Genomic DNA, 18461 nt, shown 5'->3' with positions numbered 1-18461 from the left:
AACACTGTCTTTCAAAATGACTCTACCTCTGTGCTCTCACCAGCAGTTTCTGAAAGTTTCCGTTGCTCTATATCTCTGCCAGTATTTGGTGCTCTCAGCATTTCAAGTTTTGGCCCTTTACCTATTGCAAAACCTGTGTATATACTGATATGTTTTCTTTGATGAGGTACCTGTCAAAGACTTGGCGTATTTGTTAGTTATTTTCTTGTTCTTGATTTGAAGAATTATTTATAGCCTTTGGATAACAATTTTTAATCAGATATATCTTTCACAAGTATATTCTGCCAGTCTGTAGATTCACATCTGGTTCTCTTGATATTGTCTCACAAGAAGCGTAAGTTTTTTGTTTTAATGAAGTCTAGCTAAATCAATTATTTCTTTCGCAGGTCGAGTCTTTGGTGCTATATCTTAAAAGGCATCCCTAAGCCTCTAGGGTCATGGAGGTTTTCTCTTATGAATTTAATGGGTTTTCTATTTCATTTTGATCTGTGATATGTTCTGAGTTAATTTATGTGAGAATGTAAGGTCTATATTGATTGTTTTCTTTTTGGGTATAGATATACATTGTTTCAGTATTATCCCTTGAAGAGAGTAACAGCTCCATTGTTTTGCCTTTAGTTCATTCTATTTATACAGGTGTATTTATGGTCTCCAAATTCCAATTTATTTATTACTCCTGTCACTGATACCAAAATGTCTAGATTTTCAGTACAATTTCTATTTTGATTCCTAGTATGATTTTCATTAGTAGATTTTCAGAACTGTCTAGACTTCAGTATGATAAAAAAGAGTGTTGAGAGGGAGCATCATTGCATTGAATCATTTTAGTGGGAAAGATTTGAATATTTCACCATTGTGTTATTTTGACTTATTTTGCATTTAATTAAATAAGTTGGAAAGCTCCCATTTTTTCCTTGTTTACTGAGAGATCTTCTGACTGGGGCTAAATTTTATCAAATGCTTCCCCCTATGCCTCTGTAGAATATATATCTGTTCTGGCTATTTCAACTAGCTATTCTTGAATTAAAGAGAATCTTTTTAAATTAAAGAGACATTGCTTTCAGAAAGGTACCAAGTTAGTTGAAAAACAAGAGAAGGGTAATTAAATTTATGTAAATTGTACTATTTTATAAATGTCTTTTATGCCTCTGTAAAAAATTTGCTTTATCCTATTGTCAATAAGGGATCTTTGAAAGATTATGAGAAAAGAGATATTATTCTGATTATTAAATTTTGTCACTCAAGAGCTAGGAAATAAAGTAAGATAAAGTAGTCCAGGTATGAGCTGATAAAGGTCTAAAGTATTGAGACAGGGGGAATCAAAGAAGGAACAAATGCAAATTTTAATGTGTTGAAGAATTGACATGATTAATGGCATTCTAAAGCTATACTTGGTAATATATTAAATTTGAAATCATATTTGTGGGACTGGAGATATACTATAGAGGTTAAGGACCTTGCACACAGCTAACCATAGTTTGATCACTGGAAATATACATTCTCCCAACCACCTCCAGGATGATCCTTGAGCACAGAGCCAGGAGTATGCTTGGGTGTGGCCCTAAAACAACAAAATAAAATTTATGTTGAAAAGTAGGGCTGGAGCGATAGCACAGCTGTAGGGCATTTGCCTTGCATGCGGCCAACATGGCTGACCTGAGTCGATTCCTCTGCCCCTCTCTGAGAGCCCGGCAAGCTACCGAGAGTATCTCATTCGCACGGCAAAGGCTGGCAAGCTACCCATGACATATTCAATATGCCAAACACAGTAGCAACAAGTCTCACGATGGAGACATTACTGGGCCCTCTTGAGCAAATCGTTGAACAATGGGAGGACAGTGACAGTGACCGTGACCTACAGTGCAATTAGGAATAAAATAATTAAAATAAATGATTCTTCAAATCATTGGCATGTACCTGGAATGCCTATAAGTTCTGAGGCGGTGGCCACCTTGCTGCCAGGGGGAAAAAGGCAGAAGGGGGCAACACCTTTTCCCTCCTGGGGAAGCATGGCACCGTAGTTTAACGCATGATTCATTCACTTTTCTTCTGCAAGCTGCTGGGCTCTGGACTAAATACTTGTGGGGGGCAACTCATGACCTTGGTAGGGCGTGAAGGAGGAGCCTGTACCATCCCCCTTCCCATGAGACTGCAGTTGCCCCTTCACCGCCGGCTTGTACCTGGCTTTCCTATAAGCTCTGAGGCAGCGGCCACCTTGCTGCCAAGGGGGAAAAAGGCTGAAGGGAGCAACACCCTTTCCTTCCTGGACCTGAAGGATGAGCCGGTACCATACCCCTTCCCATGAGACTGCAGTTGCCCTGCCGGCTCGTACCTGGCTTTCCTATAAGCTCTGAGGCGGTGACCACCTTGCTGCCAGGGGGGAAAAAGGCAGAAGGGAGCAACACCCTGCCAGGGGGGAAAAAGGCGGAAGGGAGTAACATCCTTTGCCTCCCAGGGACGCATGGCACTGTAGTTTAATGCATGGTCCATTCACTTTTCTGCAGCAAGCTGCCGGGTTCTGGATTAAGTCCCTTTGCCTCTGGAGCCATGGCTGTGCCAGAGAGCCGCTTGTGGGGGGCAACTCGTGACCTCGGTAGGGCGTGAAGGATGAGCTGGTACAGCCCTCCTTCCCATGAGACTGCAGTTGCCCCATCACCGCCGGCTCATACCTGGCTTTCCAATAAGCTCTGAACCGGCAGCCACCTTGTATGCAGTCTGGATGTATTTCTGCCAAAAGCCGCTGGGTTTCAAGATTTGTTTCTGAGTCTCCGGTATCATGGCTATTAATCAGCTTGATCAGGAGCCAAAGAGGCCGTTTGTAGGTGGCGACTTGGGGTCTCGTTGGGGTGGGGAGAAAGAGTCGGCTCCACCCCCTTGTGGTGAGGCCCCATGTGTCTCGTCACTGCAGGCCCAAACCTGACTGTCCAGTGGCCTCTGGAGGATGGCGGTCACCAGGCCGCCAGGGGGAACAGGCCAAGGCATGAAACCCATTCCCACCTGGAGTGGCCCAGAGCCAGTAACCTACTGCAGGAACAGGACGTATTTCTGCCAAAAGCCTTTGGGTTCCGAGATTCGTTTCTGAGACTCTGGGATCATGGCCATTAAGCAATTCGATCAGGAACCAGAGAGGCCATGCCTCCAATTATATAGCTGAGCCGGAGGTGGTTTGTGGGTGTGTCTCCCACATACCTAACTTTTGGCCGTTTACTTTCTTGGTAAACTTTGCCCCAAGTTTTTGGGGTCTACCCAAAGGCACAGCAGCAATTTTGGGGTATCTGAAAGTCTGACGTTGCCATCAGGCTGCTGATGCACTCACCTCACAGGTACAGATTGACCTGCTGGTGGTACCATACCCCCTCTTTGACGCTCTTGAAGGCGTTCCAAGCTGCTCTCTTCCTCCTGCGCAACTCAGGTGCCAGGTCATTTGTCATGTTGACTTCCTGACCTAGGTACACATAACTGTTTCATTCAGAGATGGTTCTTCCCTTGAGAGCAAATGGAGTGTCAAGAACGAGGCTGTTTCTCATAAACGTTGTCTTCGTAAGATTCAGCTGTAGTCCAACATTTCCACACTCACAGTCGAAGTCGGCCAGCATTTGTGCCACTTGGCTAATGTTTGGTGTTATTAAAACAATGTCATCAGCAAAGCGGAGGTGGTGTAGTTGTCAACCGTCTATCTTTACTCCCATTCCTTTCCATTCCAGTCTCATGGTGTTCTCGAGGGTGGCAGTGAAGAGTTTCGGTGAAATGGTATCACCCTGCCGAACCCCTTTCTTGACATCAATGATTACTTCTTTGTAAAATGGTGAGATCCTGGCAGTGAATTCGTAATACAGCTCCCGGAGGATCTTGATGTATTGAGCTTGAATGCCCTGATTGGCTAGGGCTTCAATGACCGCTTCTGTCTCAACAGAACCAAAGGCCTTCTTTAAATCAATGAACGTTAAACAGAGCGGCATCTTGAACTCCCGAGAAACCTCAATGAGCTTGGTTATCGTGTGGATATGGTCGATGGTGCTGAATCCTTTGCAGAACCCGGCTTGCTCGCATGGTTGTCCTTCATCTAGTGTTCTGCCAGTCCTATTCAGGATGACTCGAGTGAACAGCTTGTAGATGACAGGCAATAGGCAGATCGGGCGATAGTTGCCAATGTTGTGGATGTCTCCCTTCTTGAACAGTAGTACAGTCCTACTGGTTTTCCATTGGGATGGAAACTTGCATTCAGACAGGTAGTGTGTGAAGAGCCGAGCCAGCGTATTGATGAGTACTGATGGCAGGTTCTTCAGGTGTTCAGGTCTGACCTTGTCTGGGCCGGGTGCTGTTCGTTTCTTTACTGACGAAATGGTGTGTCAGATTTCGGAAGGGAAAACATTGGGAACGACATATCCATCCTGTGGAATTTGGTATGTGGGCAGGTGGACATAGCTATCGAAGAGATCTGAGTAGAAGTCATGGATAATCTTCTCCATTGCCCTTCTGGAAGATGTGATGGATCCATCAGGACGTCGGAGGGCAGTCATCTTGGTCTTGAAGTTGGTGAAGGACAGGCAGTCGTTATGAATACTTTTCCCAGCTGCTGTCGCATCTACCAGCAATTCTGCTCTTCTCTCTTTGAGGTCTTCCTTGATCGCATCTCTGCACTGCTTTGCAAGCTCGGACGTTCACTTGCGGTTGCCTGAGGCATGCACCAAACCATGTTGGCAAATAAGCTCAAGAGTTTTCTAAGACAGGCGTTTTTTTTTTCTTTTTTTTTTTAGCTATATCTTGCTTGGCGTTCCTTGCACAATCATGGAGGTTCTGAACTAATGCATAGCTTAAAATTATTAAGCACATAATTTTGTATACTATAAGGTGTAGTGTAATTGTTTGCACAAAATATTTATATCTTTTTTCTATTAAATTTTTAAATTTTCCTGGGAAGCAGAAATTATCAAAAAGTATTATTCAGATATAAAATTAGATGTGTAGTTTTACCAAATGTAGAAATATGTATTATGCAATATGTGTTAAATTGTTGACTTTTTTGTTTGTTTATTTGTTTGTTTGTTTTTGGGCCACATCCAGTGATGCTCAGGGGTTATTCATGGCTTTGCACTTAGGAATTACTCCTGGTAGTGCTTGGGAAGCTTCCCATGATGTATTCGATATGCCAAAAACAGCAACAACAAGTCTCACAATTTGTTGTGAGATGTTGCTGGTGCCCGCTCAAGCAAATCGATGAACCACAGGAGGATAGTGCTTGGGGAGCCAATGGGGTGCTGGGGATTAAACCAAGGTTTAGTTGCATGCAAAGCAAGTGTCCAACCCACTGTACTATCACTCTGGCCCCTTAAAATGTTTTTTCTTTTTCTCTTTCTAGGACGTACAGGGGGAGAGCATATTATAAACGAAACTTATTTAGACAAGCAACTGAAGATTTTTCTTTTGCAATTCACTTAGATCCAAATAACTGGTTAGCAATGTATTATAGAGCCTGTTTATATAGAAAGACAAAGCCTATGAGAGCACTACAGGATTATAGTGTTTCAGGTACTTTTTCTTCAACTTTCACATTTTTTTTTGAGGTAATACTGGCTTATCATATTATTACAGGTTTCACATATACATTTTCTAGTCTTGACAACTATACATTTTGGTCATTTTATAAGTTCAGCAACATTCTTTAACAAAGTGAAATATTAATTTGGGGTGACTAATATGTATTATTACCTAATATAATGTATATAATTATAAATGTAATATGGGAATATATTTATGTAAATTTATGATATTCAGTGAAATGTATGTGCCTGTGAGTATGTGTATGTGTGTGAGTGTGTGTGTGTGTTTATAATTATGGCAAAGAAAAAAATACAATCTAAAAGAAATCATTTTATATTGAATCAAAGAATGTTTCTGGAAATCTTGGCCTATTTGTTTCGGTGGGCTGTGTCATATTTCATATGCCCAGACCATTGGTCAGTTAAAAATCAAGGTTTTAAAATCTCACACTGAAAACAAGACTTTGAGAATTATTAGTAGAGGATGCCAAAACTTTAAAGTGACTATCTCCACTTCACCCTGTATCAGGTGTATTCCTGGAACGTGAATATGCATAGTATGATTTTGAGCAGAAAAAGCTCAGTAAATAGTTAATAGCTATTACTATATGAATAAATCAACCTTCCCTGATAGGCAAAATCTAGCCAGATCATTATATTTCAAAAATGACTATGTTTATCTGGGAATCACATCATTACATATTTAGCAGGACCAAGAAATTAATTAAAAAGCCATTTGGACTCTTACAATGACAGTTGCACAAATTCTCGGGGATGACAGCCTAAGAGGATTGTTATTTTGCAGTATTTTCTCTTCTTTGAATTGACTTGAGAACTTTAGGAAACATGGGTCAATTTGTAAAAACCATTCTAATTGACTAGCATGGTTTTTAATCAGCAAATGGGACAATGGGTAGTGCAGTTTAGAGATTACTGATGATAGTCACAGCAGGACTACTGACATGACATTCTTTTTCCTTGTTGCTTCTCTTACTTGAGGCATACAAAGTCATGTTGTTACCTTAACTCTCAAGTTCAGCCTAGCCATCCAAGTTCAGATGACCTCTTTTAGCTGCCCTTCCTGACTTTTGTTTGACCTCTACTATGCTGTAGTCTGAATTTGTATGAGATTATATGTGTTGCTAATTCCTTGGCAATTAACAGTACCCCTTTTCATGATAATAGGAGGCTATTATGGGAAGGCTGTTCATTGTTCTTCTAGTTGCAATCTGCTGAAATGGATAAAATTTAAGTTCTAGCTGGTCTCTGTCTTGTTTCATGACTATGAAAATTGTAGGTCTACTCCTTTGACCTTATTTTCTTTATTTGTAAAGTGAGTGGATTACCTCCAGGATTTCTTATTACTCTAGTGAGTTTGTGAGCCATGATAGCCACATTGCAATAGACAAATACATTTTTTATGTAAATGCTCTCTTTTTAATTTTTTAATTTTTTAATTTTTATTAGTGAAACACCATGAGGTACAGTTGTAGACTTACAAATTTTTGTGCTTGGGTTTCAATCATACAATGATCAAATACCCATCCTTACACCAGTGCCCATTTTCCACCACCACAGGTCCCAGTATCCTTCCCACCTCCCATTCCCCCACCCCGCCTCTGTGGCAGGGCATTCCCTTTTGTTCTCTGTCTCCTTTTGGGTGTTGTGGTTTGCAAAAGAGGCACTGAGTGGCAATCATGTTTCACTCACCAAAGAACATGCTCATTGAAGATGTGTTATAGAATATTTAAAAAAAGAACAATGAACAATGGGAAGTATGTAGACTAACTCAGACATATTTGTTTAGAATTTGAATAAAATATGTAATTTTTATTTTTAAGCTCTCATAAATGATGGCTATGAGAATTTAAACTGTTTCCTACATCGGGGCATACTCTATGCAGAACTAAAGTTTTGGTTGATGGCACTTTGTGATTTTGAATTTGTTATTTCTCTAGACAGGTATGTTTTCTTTTTCTATACTTACTGACTTCATATTTATATAAGATTAAGAAAAAAACAAAATGAGAAAAAGCAAAATGCAGATAGTAGAGTGGGTTGGGATTTGCCTTGCATGTGTCCAATGCATGTTTGATCTCCAGCATCCCATAAGGTCCTCTGAGCATTGCCAGGAGTGAGCAGAGCCAGGAGTAAGCCCTGAACACAGCTGGGTGTGGCCCCCAAACCAAATCAAACAAAACCCCAACAAAATAAAAGATAACATTTTACTCCTTCACCAGTAAGAGCTTTGTAGAAAGTCAATATACTATATAGCCATCCTCAATGAGAAAAACTATTGATGAAAGTAAGATTGTTTCTAATGTCAAAGCTATCCTCAGTGTATGTATGCTTCAGGTGCTTTGAAAAATTGAGAGATTTTTGAAAGCAGTTGAACTTATGGCTAAATCAACAAACTTTTAGATAAAGCCGTGGAATACCGAACTCAACAAACTTTTAGATAAGGCCGTGGAATACCTAGGGTAGACCTCATTGTAGTTCAAGGAAAACTGCCCTCAAGTTTTAAAGTAATGTCAAGTATTCTGTCTGATATATCAGTACCATGCCTAATATATGACTCAATGGGAGGAAATCCTATAGCACTACTGACTGATTTTCTTACTTATTTTGCAAGGAAAAAACTAAATATCCTTTAGAACATGGGGGCTGGAGCGATAGTACAGCAGGTAGGGCGTTTGCCTTGCACATGGCTGACCTGGGTTCAATTCCCAGCATCCTATATGGTCCCCTGAGCACTGCCAGGAATAATTCCTGAGTGCAAAGCCAGGAGTAACCCCTGTGCATTGCTGAGTGTGACCCAAAAAGCCAAAAAAATAAAAAACCCATAGACTGAAAGTACTACATAGTACACTATTAGCAAACCAACTAGGGGCTGGAGAGATAGTAGAGAGGATAGGGTGCTTGCCTTGCATGTGGGTTCAATCCCTGGTATCCCAAATGTTCCCCTGAGTACCACCAGGAGTGATTATTGAGTAAAGAGCCAGGAGTAACCCCTGAGCATCACCAGATGTTGTCCAAAACCTCCAACCCCCTTAGAATTTAATAAAGTGATTCCATTTCTTTAGAAGTATTCACTAGGAGGAAAATCATTCCAATTTCATACCAACGAGTGAGCTGTTTAACTTAGCTAATCCTAGATAAATTGGCTCAGGAAATTCCTCTGGCATGGGGCCATAATGGCCACAGTGATTTTCTTTGGGATGTTTTTCATCCAGGAAGAGGAGAAAAAGAGTTTCAGTTATACAAGGGCAAAAAAGTGGGCTGAAGTAAAAACGGTAATCGAAGGGTAGGATTTCTATATGCAGTTTTCTCATTTTGACATATAGACATTGAACAAAGTAATTTCTAGTGTCCTTTCAGTATTACACTGGTGTAATTCTGAGAAAAACAATTACTTTGCTTTACTTATATACTACTGTATATTGTTGTATGTAATTTTATATTTGTCCATAATTCTAGAACATTTAGAATAATTTCAACATCTAACATGATTTTACATTTTTTAGAAATTTTGTTGCAGCTTATATAAATATTGGCCTCATATATTTGATGTACCTGGATAATTACATTGAAGCTATTAGAAATTTTTCTGAGGCTATCAAAATCGATCCTTTCAATATTCAAAGCTATATTTGTCAAGCACAAGCCTATGATAAGGTAATTAAGGTTTGAGAATTTTGAATTTTAAAAAAGATTAGTTCCAAATTATTAAAATATTTTAATACATTCTTTGCAAGTTAATTGCAGAGGCTATTGCATTTAAAGAATATTAAGTACACAAACAACTGATACATGTTTAATCTCTATTGATGTGAGGGAACTGCTATATTTCTTTCCAAAAAAAAAAAGTAGTACCTATTTTAAGGGTGTTGGGGAAACTGGTGAGATGCACTAAGGAGAAGGAAAGGAATAATAATCTGGACCCCTGTCTCACAGCTCTACACAAAATTAATTTTCAGTAGATTACTAGATTGTTACTAGACTGAATCTATAAACTACATTGAGAAAAGTGTAGCAAAATTCTCCATGATATTGTTTCTAGAGGCATCTTCATGGACTCAGTGTCACTGATTAAGAAAACAGGAGCAAAACTAAATGGTACTACATAAAAGTTAGAAACTTCTGCACTGCAAAATATCACTGCATCACTGTCATCCTGTTGTTCATTGATTTGCTTGAGTGGGTGCCAGTAACGTCTCCATTCATCTCAGCCCTGAGATTTTATTTATTTTATTTTACTTTTTTTCATTTTAGGGTCACACCCGGCAATGCGCTGGGGTTACTCCTGGCTCTGCACTCAGGAATCACCCCTGGTGGTGCTCAGGGGACCATATAGGATGCTGGGAACCAAACCTGGGGTGACCGTGTGCAAGGCAAATGCCCTACCCGCTGTGCTATTGCTCCAGCTCCGCAGCCCTGAGATTTTAGGAGCTTCTCCTTATTCGTCCTTCCCAACGCTGCCATATTGGAAGCTCTTTCAGGGTCAGGGGAATGAGACCCATTATTGTTACTGTTCTTGGCATATTGAATACGCCACCGGTAGCTTTCCAGGCTCTGCTCTGCAGGTGGGATATTCTTCGTAGCTTGCCGGGGTCTAAGAGAATACAAACAAGAATGTTAAAGCCAAACACATGTGTGCTGCTTTAGGTACACCAGTGAGCTAGAGTATAAGAGGCTGCCTGCGTCAGGAAACACTGCATCACTCTCTTCTGGGAGTTTTGTTTAATAGTCTCTGGATCTTGGCCATTGATGAGATTACATGGCACAGGGGGCAGTTTGTGGGTGTGACTGCCAACTAATGGAAAAAACTGGGGGTCTGGGTGGAGGAGGCCCAGTCCCGATCCGAGCAGTCTTGGAGATCTCAGCCACGGGTCCCGCATACCTGGGTTCCTCTGCAAGTTCCTTCATGTGTGAGGCTCATCTCAGCATGTGGAGAGTGACCTTGAGCATAGCTGTGGCTAAGTTCTGGAGGTTTTCAGCTGCCTGGGTTCGGCTTTGGACACAGAGGGAGACTCAACCCGCCCCACTCCGAGAGGTCCCGGTGAAGACAGCCTGGTTGCAGGGTCAGGCGATTCTGCCACTGGAAAATGAATAATTAAAATTACGAATATATTTACTCCTGAACTATATGAGAAAGGGTTAATGGTCAATTTACAAAGGACTTTCAAAACAAAATTATTCCAAATCCTATCATTATTCACTTCTTCAGACTTCCAGGTGGGATCACTGCAAGGAAAGTCCTTTTCATGTGATGTATACCCATGTCAATACTTCTAATTTTAATCACGTTCTTCAAATTCAGAAGTAATGTTAGACAGGGGAAATGAAAATAACAATGCCTTTTATTTAAATTTGTCTTGAGGGGGCTGGAGCGATAGCACAGTGGGTAGAGCGTTTGCCTTGCACTTGGCTAACCTGGGTTTGATTCCCAGCAAACCATACGGTCCCCTGAGCACGGCCAGGAGCAATTCCTGAGTTCATGAGCCAGGATAAATCCCCTTAATCCCCGTGCATTGCTGGGTGTGACCCAAAAAGCAAAAAAACAAACAAACAAAAAAAAACCAAACAAAATAAAACCCTAAAGTTGTCTTGAAATGTGCTCTCCCTTTCAGTTCCTAGGTGAAGCTGCATATAAAATATGAGCCTCAAATTATTCCTCACAGGGGGTATGGTGCCGCCAGCAGGTCAATCTGTACCTGTGAGGTTGAGTGCATCAGCAGCCTTATGGCAACGTCAGACTTTCAGATACCCCAAAATTGCTGCTGTGCCTTTGGGTAGACCCCAAAAACTTGGGGCAAAGTTTACCAAGAAAGTAAATGGCCAAAAGTTAGGTATGTGGGAGACACACCCACAAACCACCTCCGGCTCAGCTATATAATTGGAGGCATGGCCTCTCTGGTTCCTAATCAAATTGCTTAATGGCCATGATCCCAGAGTCTCAGAAACGAATCTCGGAACCCAAAGGCTTTTGGCAGAAATATGTCCTGTTCCTGCAGTAGGTTACTGGTTCTGGGCCACTCCAGGTGGGAATGGGTTTCATGCCTTGGCCTGTTGCCCCTGGCGGCCTGGTGACCGCCATCCTCCAGAGGCCACTGGACAGTCAGGTTTGGGCCTGCAGTGACGAGACACACGGGGCCTCACCACATGGGGGTGGAGCTGACTCTCTTCCCACCCCAACGAGACCCCGAGTCGCCACCTACAAACAGCCTCTCTGGCTCCAGATCAAGCTGATTAATAGCCATGATACCAGAGACTCAGAAACAAATCTTGAAACCCAGTGGCTTTTGGCAGAAATGCATCTGGACTGCATACAAGGTGGCTGCCCGCTCAAAGCTTATTGGAAAGCCAGGTATGAGCCGATGGAGCAACTGCAGTCTCATGGGAAGGGGTCGGTACCGGCTGGTCCTTCACAACCTACCGAGGTCATGAATTGCCCCCCACAAGTGGCTCTCTGGCACAGCTCCAGAGGCAAAAGGACTTAATCCAGAACTCGGCAGCTTGCGGCAGAAAAGTGAATGGACCATGTGTTAAACTACGGTGCCATGCCTCCCCGGGAGGGAAAGAGTGTTGCTCCCTTCCATCTTTTTCCCCCCTGGCAGCAAGGTAGCTGCCACCTCACAGCTTATTGGAAAGCCAGGTATGAACTGGCGGTGAAGGGGCAACTGCAGTCTCATGGGAATGGGGACAGTACCGGCTCGTCCTTCACGCCCTACCAAGGTCATGAGTTGCCCCCCACAAGCAGCTCTCTGGCATGGCCATGGCTCCAGAGGCAAAAGGACTAAGTCCAGAGCCCAGCAGCTTGCAGAAGAAAAGTGAATGGATCATGCATTAAACTACAGCGCCATGCCTCCCCGGGAGGGAAAGGGTGTTGCTCCCTTCCGCCTTTCCCCCCCCCCCGCCCCCCCGGCAGCAAGGTGGCCACCGCCTCAGAACTTATAGGAAAGCCAGGTACAATCCGATGGTGTTGGGGCAACTGCAGTCTCATGGGAAGTGGGGCGGTACCGGCACATCCTTCATGTCCTATTGAGGTCACTAGTTACCCCCCACGAGCAGTTCTCTGGCACGGCCATAACACCAGACACATAGAAACCAATCTCGTAATTATCTGACTGCAGAAATCCAAAATTGTAGCTGCGTGACATTATATGATTCTCATAACCAGCTATAGAAAACAAAATAGTTAACAATGCCTTTTCAGCAATTCTGATTGTTTGGGCGGAAATTCTAAACAATAATGTTGCATCTTTTGTCGAAATAATGAATGTAATCAATGTAGAGAAGAGTTAAGTAGAAATCATCTGCCTCGCAGGCATTTGGAAGGGTGGGAGGGGGCGTATACTGGGGTTCTTGGTGGTGAAAAATGAGTACTGGGGAAGGGAAAGGTGTTGATCATTGTATGACCGAGACTTAAACCTGAAAACTTAGTAACTTTTCCCACAGTGATTCAATAAATAAATATAAAAACAAAAAAGATTAAGGTGGAGTTCATGCCCAATTTTATCAGCTAATCAGTGGCTGAAAAAATATTAGTACTCCTACAAAAAAAATTATTCCTCACATTTCTGAAAATGTAACTTTTGAAACCTTAGAGAGTAAAGTTAAAATGTGGGAACAGTGAGGAACAATGTGTGTGTTTGCTTTTGTGTCAATTCAGAGCTAGACTAAGGAAACGTGTGTTTGCGGTAATAGTAAACTGCGCTGTACTTAGAAACTACTTAGTATTATGTAAAAGACAGAAGCTTACTATTGACTTCTATTCTTGCCAGCTTCATTGAAAGTAAAGAACAAATTAGGTTTGGGTGAGAAAATTTCTCAGAAGACTGGAATAAAAAGGAAAGCCTCCTAAGTTTCTACAAAAATCCAACAGGTTATCTATAGTTCTTTGAGGCAGGTTAAAGTATTTATACAGCACTATCAGTCTTCAAATGCCCTGTATTTCTTTCACTGTTTTTTTCTCATTCAAGTTTTCCTCAGGAATTTGCAAGGGAGTTTTCCTTTCCCTGAAAAAAAAAATGAGAATTTTGTACACTATATTTCACTTGTATCTAGTCAGCTGTATAGTATTTTATATCTTTAAAAATTTTATTTTAAGCACTGTGTGGTTTACAAAACTGTAATTGGTAGGGTTCAGGCATAAAACATCCCAGTGCCACGCCATTCACCAGAGTTTCCGCATCCCTCCACCCCCCATCGGAAATTTCCTATTGAAGACCAGTTCTCGATTTCTGTTGGCTGTGGGCATTTGTATCCTCGTACTATGTTTCTTTATATCCTGCATATAAAGAGATCATTTATTCTGTCTGTCCCCCTCCCTCTGACTGGCTTCACTCTGCAGCATCATCTCTAGATCTATGTAGCATCTACGCAGCAATACAGTGAATGATTTTTATCAATTTTTTAAAAATTTATTTATTTTATTAAAAAAATTTTTAATAGTGAGACATCATGAGGTACAGTTGCAGACACACATTTTTGTGCTTAGGTTTCAATTATATAATGATCAAATACCATCCCTCCACCAGTGCCCACTTCCCACCACCACGCATCCCAGTATCCCTTCCACCCCCATCCCCCTCATCCCACCCTGACTCTGTGGCAGGGTATTCCCCTCTGTTGTCTCTCTCCTTTTGGGTGTTGTGGTTTGCAAAAGAAACATTGAGTGGCAATCATGTTTGGTCTATAGTCTACTTTCAGCATGCTTCTCCCATCCTGGGAGGGTCCTCCCAACACCTTTATTTGGTGTTCCCCTCTTTATCTGAGCTCCCTTTTCCCTAGTATGTGTGGTTGGCCTCCAAGTCATGGAGTAGAATTCCAGGTACTAATCTCGGCCATTCTTGGGTGTTATTTTCCTATTTTGTTACTTTATGTTCCCCAGATGAATGCAATCTTTCTATGTCTACCCTTTCTTTCTGAGTCATTTCGCTTAGCATGATACTTTCCATATTGTACCACTTGTATGTAAATTTCATGACTTCATCTTTTCTAAGAGCTACATAGTACTCCATTGTGTAGATGTACCAAAGTTTCTTTAACCAGTCATCTGTTCTTGGGCATTCAGGTTTCTTCCAGTTTCTGGCTATTGTAAAGAGTGCTGCAATGAACAAACAAGTGCAGATGTCACTTCGACTATACATTTTTGCCTCTCTGGGATATATTCCCAGGAGTGGTATTGCTGGGTCAAATGGGAGCTCAATTTCTAATTTTTTGAGAATCGTCCATACTGTTTTCCAGAAGGGCTGAACCAGTCGACATTCCCACCAACAGTGAAGGAGTGTCCCTTTCTCGCTACATCCGTGCCAGCATCGGTTGCTTTTGTTCTTTTGAATGTGGGCCAGTCTCTGAGGTGTGAGATGGTATCTCATTGTGGTTTTGATCTGCATCTCCCTGATGATTAATGATGTGGAACATTTTCTCATGTGCCTTTTAGCCATTCGGATTTCTTCTTTGTGAAAGTTTCTATTCATTTCATCTCCCCATTTTTTGATGGGGTTGAATGTTTTCTTTTTGTGGCGTTGAACCAGTATTTTGTATATCCTTGAAATTAACCCCTTATCAGATGTGTAGTTGGCGAATATCCTTTCCCATTCAGTTGACTGTCTTTGTATTTTGGTCACTGTTTCTTTTGAGGTGCAGAAGCTTCTTAGTTTAAGATAGTCCCATTTGTCTATCTCTGTTTTAACTTGCTTGGCCAGCGCTGTGACATCTTTGAAGACACCATTAGCTTCTATGTCATGAAGGGTTTTGCTAATTTTTTCCTCAATGTACCTTATAGATTCCGGTCTGTTGTTGAGATCTTTAATCCACTTAGATCTTACTTTTGTACATGGAGTTAGGCAGAGATCTGAGCCCATTTTTTTGCATGTAGCCGTCCAGTTTTGCCAGCACAATTTGTTAAAGAGGCTTTCCCTGCTCCACTTCACTTTTCTTGCTCCTTATCGAAGATTAGATGCTCGTATGCTTGGGGGGAGATGTCAGTATATTCAACCTTGTTCCATTGGTCTACAGCTCTGCCTTTGTTCCAGTACCATGCTGTTTTAATTATTACTGCCTTGTAGTAGAGTTTGAAGTTAGGGAGGTTGATTCCTCCCATTTTCTTTTTCCCAAGAATTGCCTTAGCTATTCGTAGGGGCTTATTGTTCCATATAAATTTCAGAAGTGTTTGCTCTACTTCTTTGAAGAATGTCATGAGTATCCTAATAGGGATTGCATTGAATTTATACAGTGCTTTGGGAAGTATTGCCATTTTGACAATGTTAATTCTCCTGATCCATGTACAGGGGATATTTTTCCATTTCCTCGTGTCCTCTTTTATTTCATGAATTAGTGTTTTGTAGTTTTCTTTGTACAGGTCCTTTACTTCCTTAGTTAAGCTGATTCCTAGGTACTTTATTTTCTGGGGCGCAATTGTGAATGGGATTGTTTTCTTCATGTCACGTTCTTCTCTTTCAGTATTTGCATATAGGAAAGCCATGGACCTTTGGGTATTGATTGTATAGCCTGCCACTTTACTGGACAAGCCTATTGTTTCTAGAAGTTTCTTGGTAGAGGTTTTAGGATTCTCTAGGCATAGTATAATATCATCTGCGAATAGTGAGAGCTTGATTTCTTCCTTTCCTACCTGGATACCCCTAATATCTTTTTCTTGCCTAATCGCTATTTCGAGTACCTCCTGTACTATATTGAGTAGCAGTGGAGAGAGTGGACATCCTTGTCTCATCCCTGATCTTAGAGGGAAGGCTCTCAGTTTCTCACCATTGAGGATGATGCTTGCTGTAGGCTTGTGGTAGATGACTTTAACTATATTGAGGAATTTCCCCTCTATCCCCATTTTGGCTAGGGTTTTCATCATTAATGGGTGCTGGATCTTGTCAAATGCTTTCTCTGCATCTATTGATATGATCATATGATTTTTATCTTTTCTTTTGTTGATATGGTGGATTATGTTGATTGATTTCCGAGTGTTAAACCATCCTTGCATCCCCGGGATGAATCCTACTTGGTCATGGTGTATGATCTTTTTGATGAGTAGTTGAATTCTATTTGCTAATATTTTGTTGAGACTCTTTGCATCCGTGTTAATCAGGGATATCGGTCTGTAGTTTTCTTTTCTCGTGGTGTCTTTGTTTCCTTTTGGTATTAGAGAGATATGGGCTTCATAGAAACTGTTTGAGAGAGTTTCTGTTTTTTCAAATTCCTGGAAAAGCTTGAGAAGGACTGGCAGCAGGTCCTCTTTAAATGTTTGGAAAAATTCGCTAGTGAATCCATCTGGGCCCGGGCTTTTGTTTCTGGGAAGACTTTTGATTGCAGTTTTTATTTCGTTGATGTTAATAGGCCTATTCAGATACTCCAGATCTTCTTGATTCAGCTTTGGGAAATTATAGGAGTCCAGGAATTTGTCCATTTCTTCTAGGTTCTCTTGTTTCATGGCATAGAGACTTTCAAAGTAGTCTCTGATGATCTTTTGGATTTCTTTGGTTTCTGTTGTGATATCCCCCAGAAGACAGTGCAGTCTTCTGCCCCCGCGCCTGGCTGTTCCTCGTCAGGGCCCCTTGGAGGGGAGTGGGTTGAGCTTTCCTCCCCGCCCCGACCAGGGCTCCGGCAGCCGAAGACCTCCAGGACCAGCCACCACCATGCTGAGACTATAAAATGCAGCTCCCGGAACCATGCGGCTGCATTCGCGGCCACGCGACATCTTATCAGGACATCTTTTTATGACATCGTATTATCTCATTCCTACTTTGGACAAACTTGCAGGCTATCGAATGTAGCCTGCCCACAGGGCAGAGTCTGGCAAACTCCCCATGGCGTACCAAATATGCCAAATACCAGTAACAATAATGGGTCTCATTCTCCTAAAGAGCCTTGAATATAATCTCAGGGCTAGGATGAAAGAGATGTTACTGGGGCCTGCTCGAGGCAATCAACGAATAACAGGATGATGAAATGAAATGAAAATGAAATCCCCCTTCTCATTTCTGATTCGGTTTATTAGGGTTCTCTCTGTCTGCTTCTTTGTGAGTGTTGCTAGTGGTTTATCTATCTTGTTTATTTTCTCGAAGAACCAGCTCTTGGTATCATTTATCTTTCGGATTGTTTCTTTGGTTTCCATGTCATTGATTTTTGCTCTAACTTTTATGATCTCTTTCCTTCTGCCTGATTTAGGCTCTTTCTGTTGATCCTTTTCTAAGGTCTTGAGCTGTGAGGTCAAGTTGTTTATGTGCATCATTTCTACAGACCTAAGATATGCTTGCAGAGCTATAAATTTTCCCCTTAATATGGCTTTCGCTGCATCCCATAGGTTCTGGTAGCTTGTGTCTTCATTCTCATTTGTTTCCAAGTATCTTTTGATTTCGTCCTTAACTTCATTCCTGACCCACTCGTTGTTCAGCATCAAGTTGTTTAACTTCCAGGTGTTTGATTTGGTTCTCTGTGTCTGTGTGTGATTCACTTCTATCCTCAGTGCATCATGGTCTGAAAAGATGGCTGGTACTATTTCTATCTTCCTGATTCTGTTGAGGTATGTTTTGTGTCCTAGCACATGGTCTATTTTGGAAAATGTTCCGTGTGCACTAGAGAAGAATGTGTATTCTTTCTTTTTGGGGTGTAAAGCCCTGTAACGATCTATAAGCCCTCTCTCTTCTATTTCTTCTTTCAAAGCCAATGATTCCTTGCTGAGTTTTGTTCTTGTTTATCTGTCCAGAGGTGATAGAGCAATGTTGAAGTCTCCAAGTACTATTATGTTGGTAGTGATGTCCTCCTTAAAATCTGTTAGCAGTTGTTTTAAATATTTAGCTGTTCCCTCATTAGGTGCGTATACATTTAAGAGTATGATTTCTTCCTGTTGTATGTATCCCCTGATGAAGAGAAAATAGCCTTCACTGCCCCTTCTAGTCTTTTTCAAGG

General features: G+C 41.5%; 1 protein-coding gene across 1 annotated transcript in view; it reads left to right on the top strand.

The window, feature by feature from the left end:
- TTC6 (tetratricopeptide repeat domain 6) overlaps positions 1-18461 on the top strand; it is a 217642-nt gene that overhangs the window by 146572 nt on the left and 52609 nt on the right. The window contains exons 14-16 of the mRNA XM_056133903.1: positions 5360-5529; positions 7382-7502; positions 9065-9215. Coding sequence (XP_055989878.1) covers positions 5360-5529; positions 7382-7502; positions 9065-9215 — 442 coding nt within the window. The remainder of the gene's footprint in view (positions 1-5359; positions 5530-7381; positions 7503-9064; positions 9216-18461) is intronic.

This window comes from Sorex fumeus, unplaced genomic scaffold, assembly GCF_029834395.1.
Source record: "Sorex fumeus unplaced genomic scaffold, SorFum_2.1 ptg000098l, whole genome shotgun sequence".
In the NCBI taxonomy this organism is placed as follows: domain Eukaryota; kingdom Metazoa; phylum Chordata; class Mammalia; order Eulipotyphla; family Soricidae; genus Sorex; species Sorex fumeus.
The sequence above is the reverse complement of the archived record's forward strand: the minus strand, read 5'-3'. Positions and strand labels throughout refer to the sequence as shown.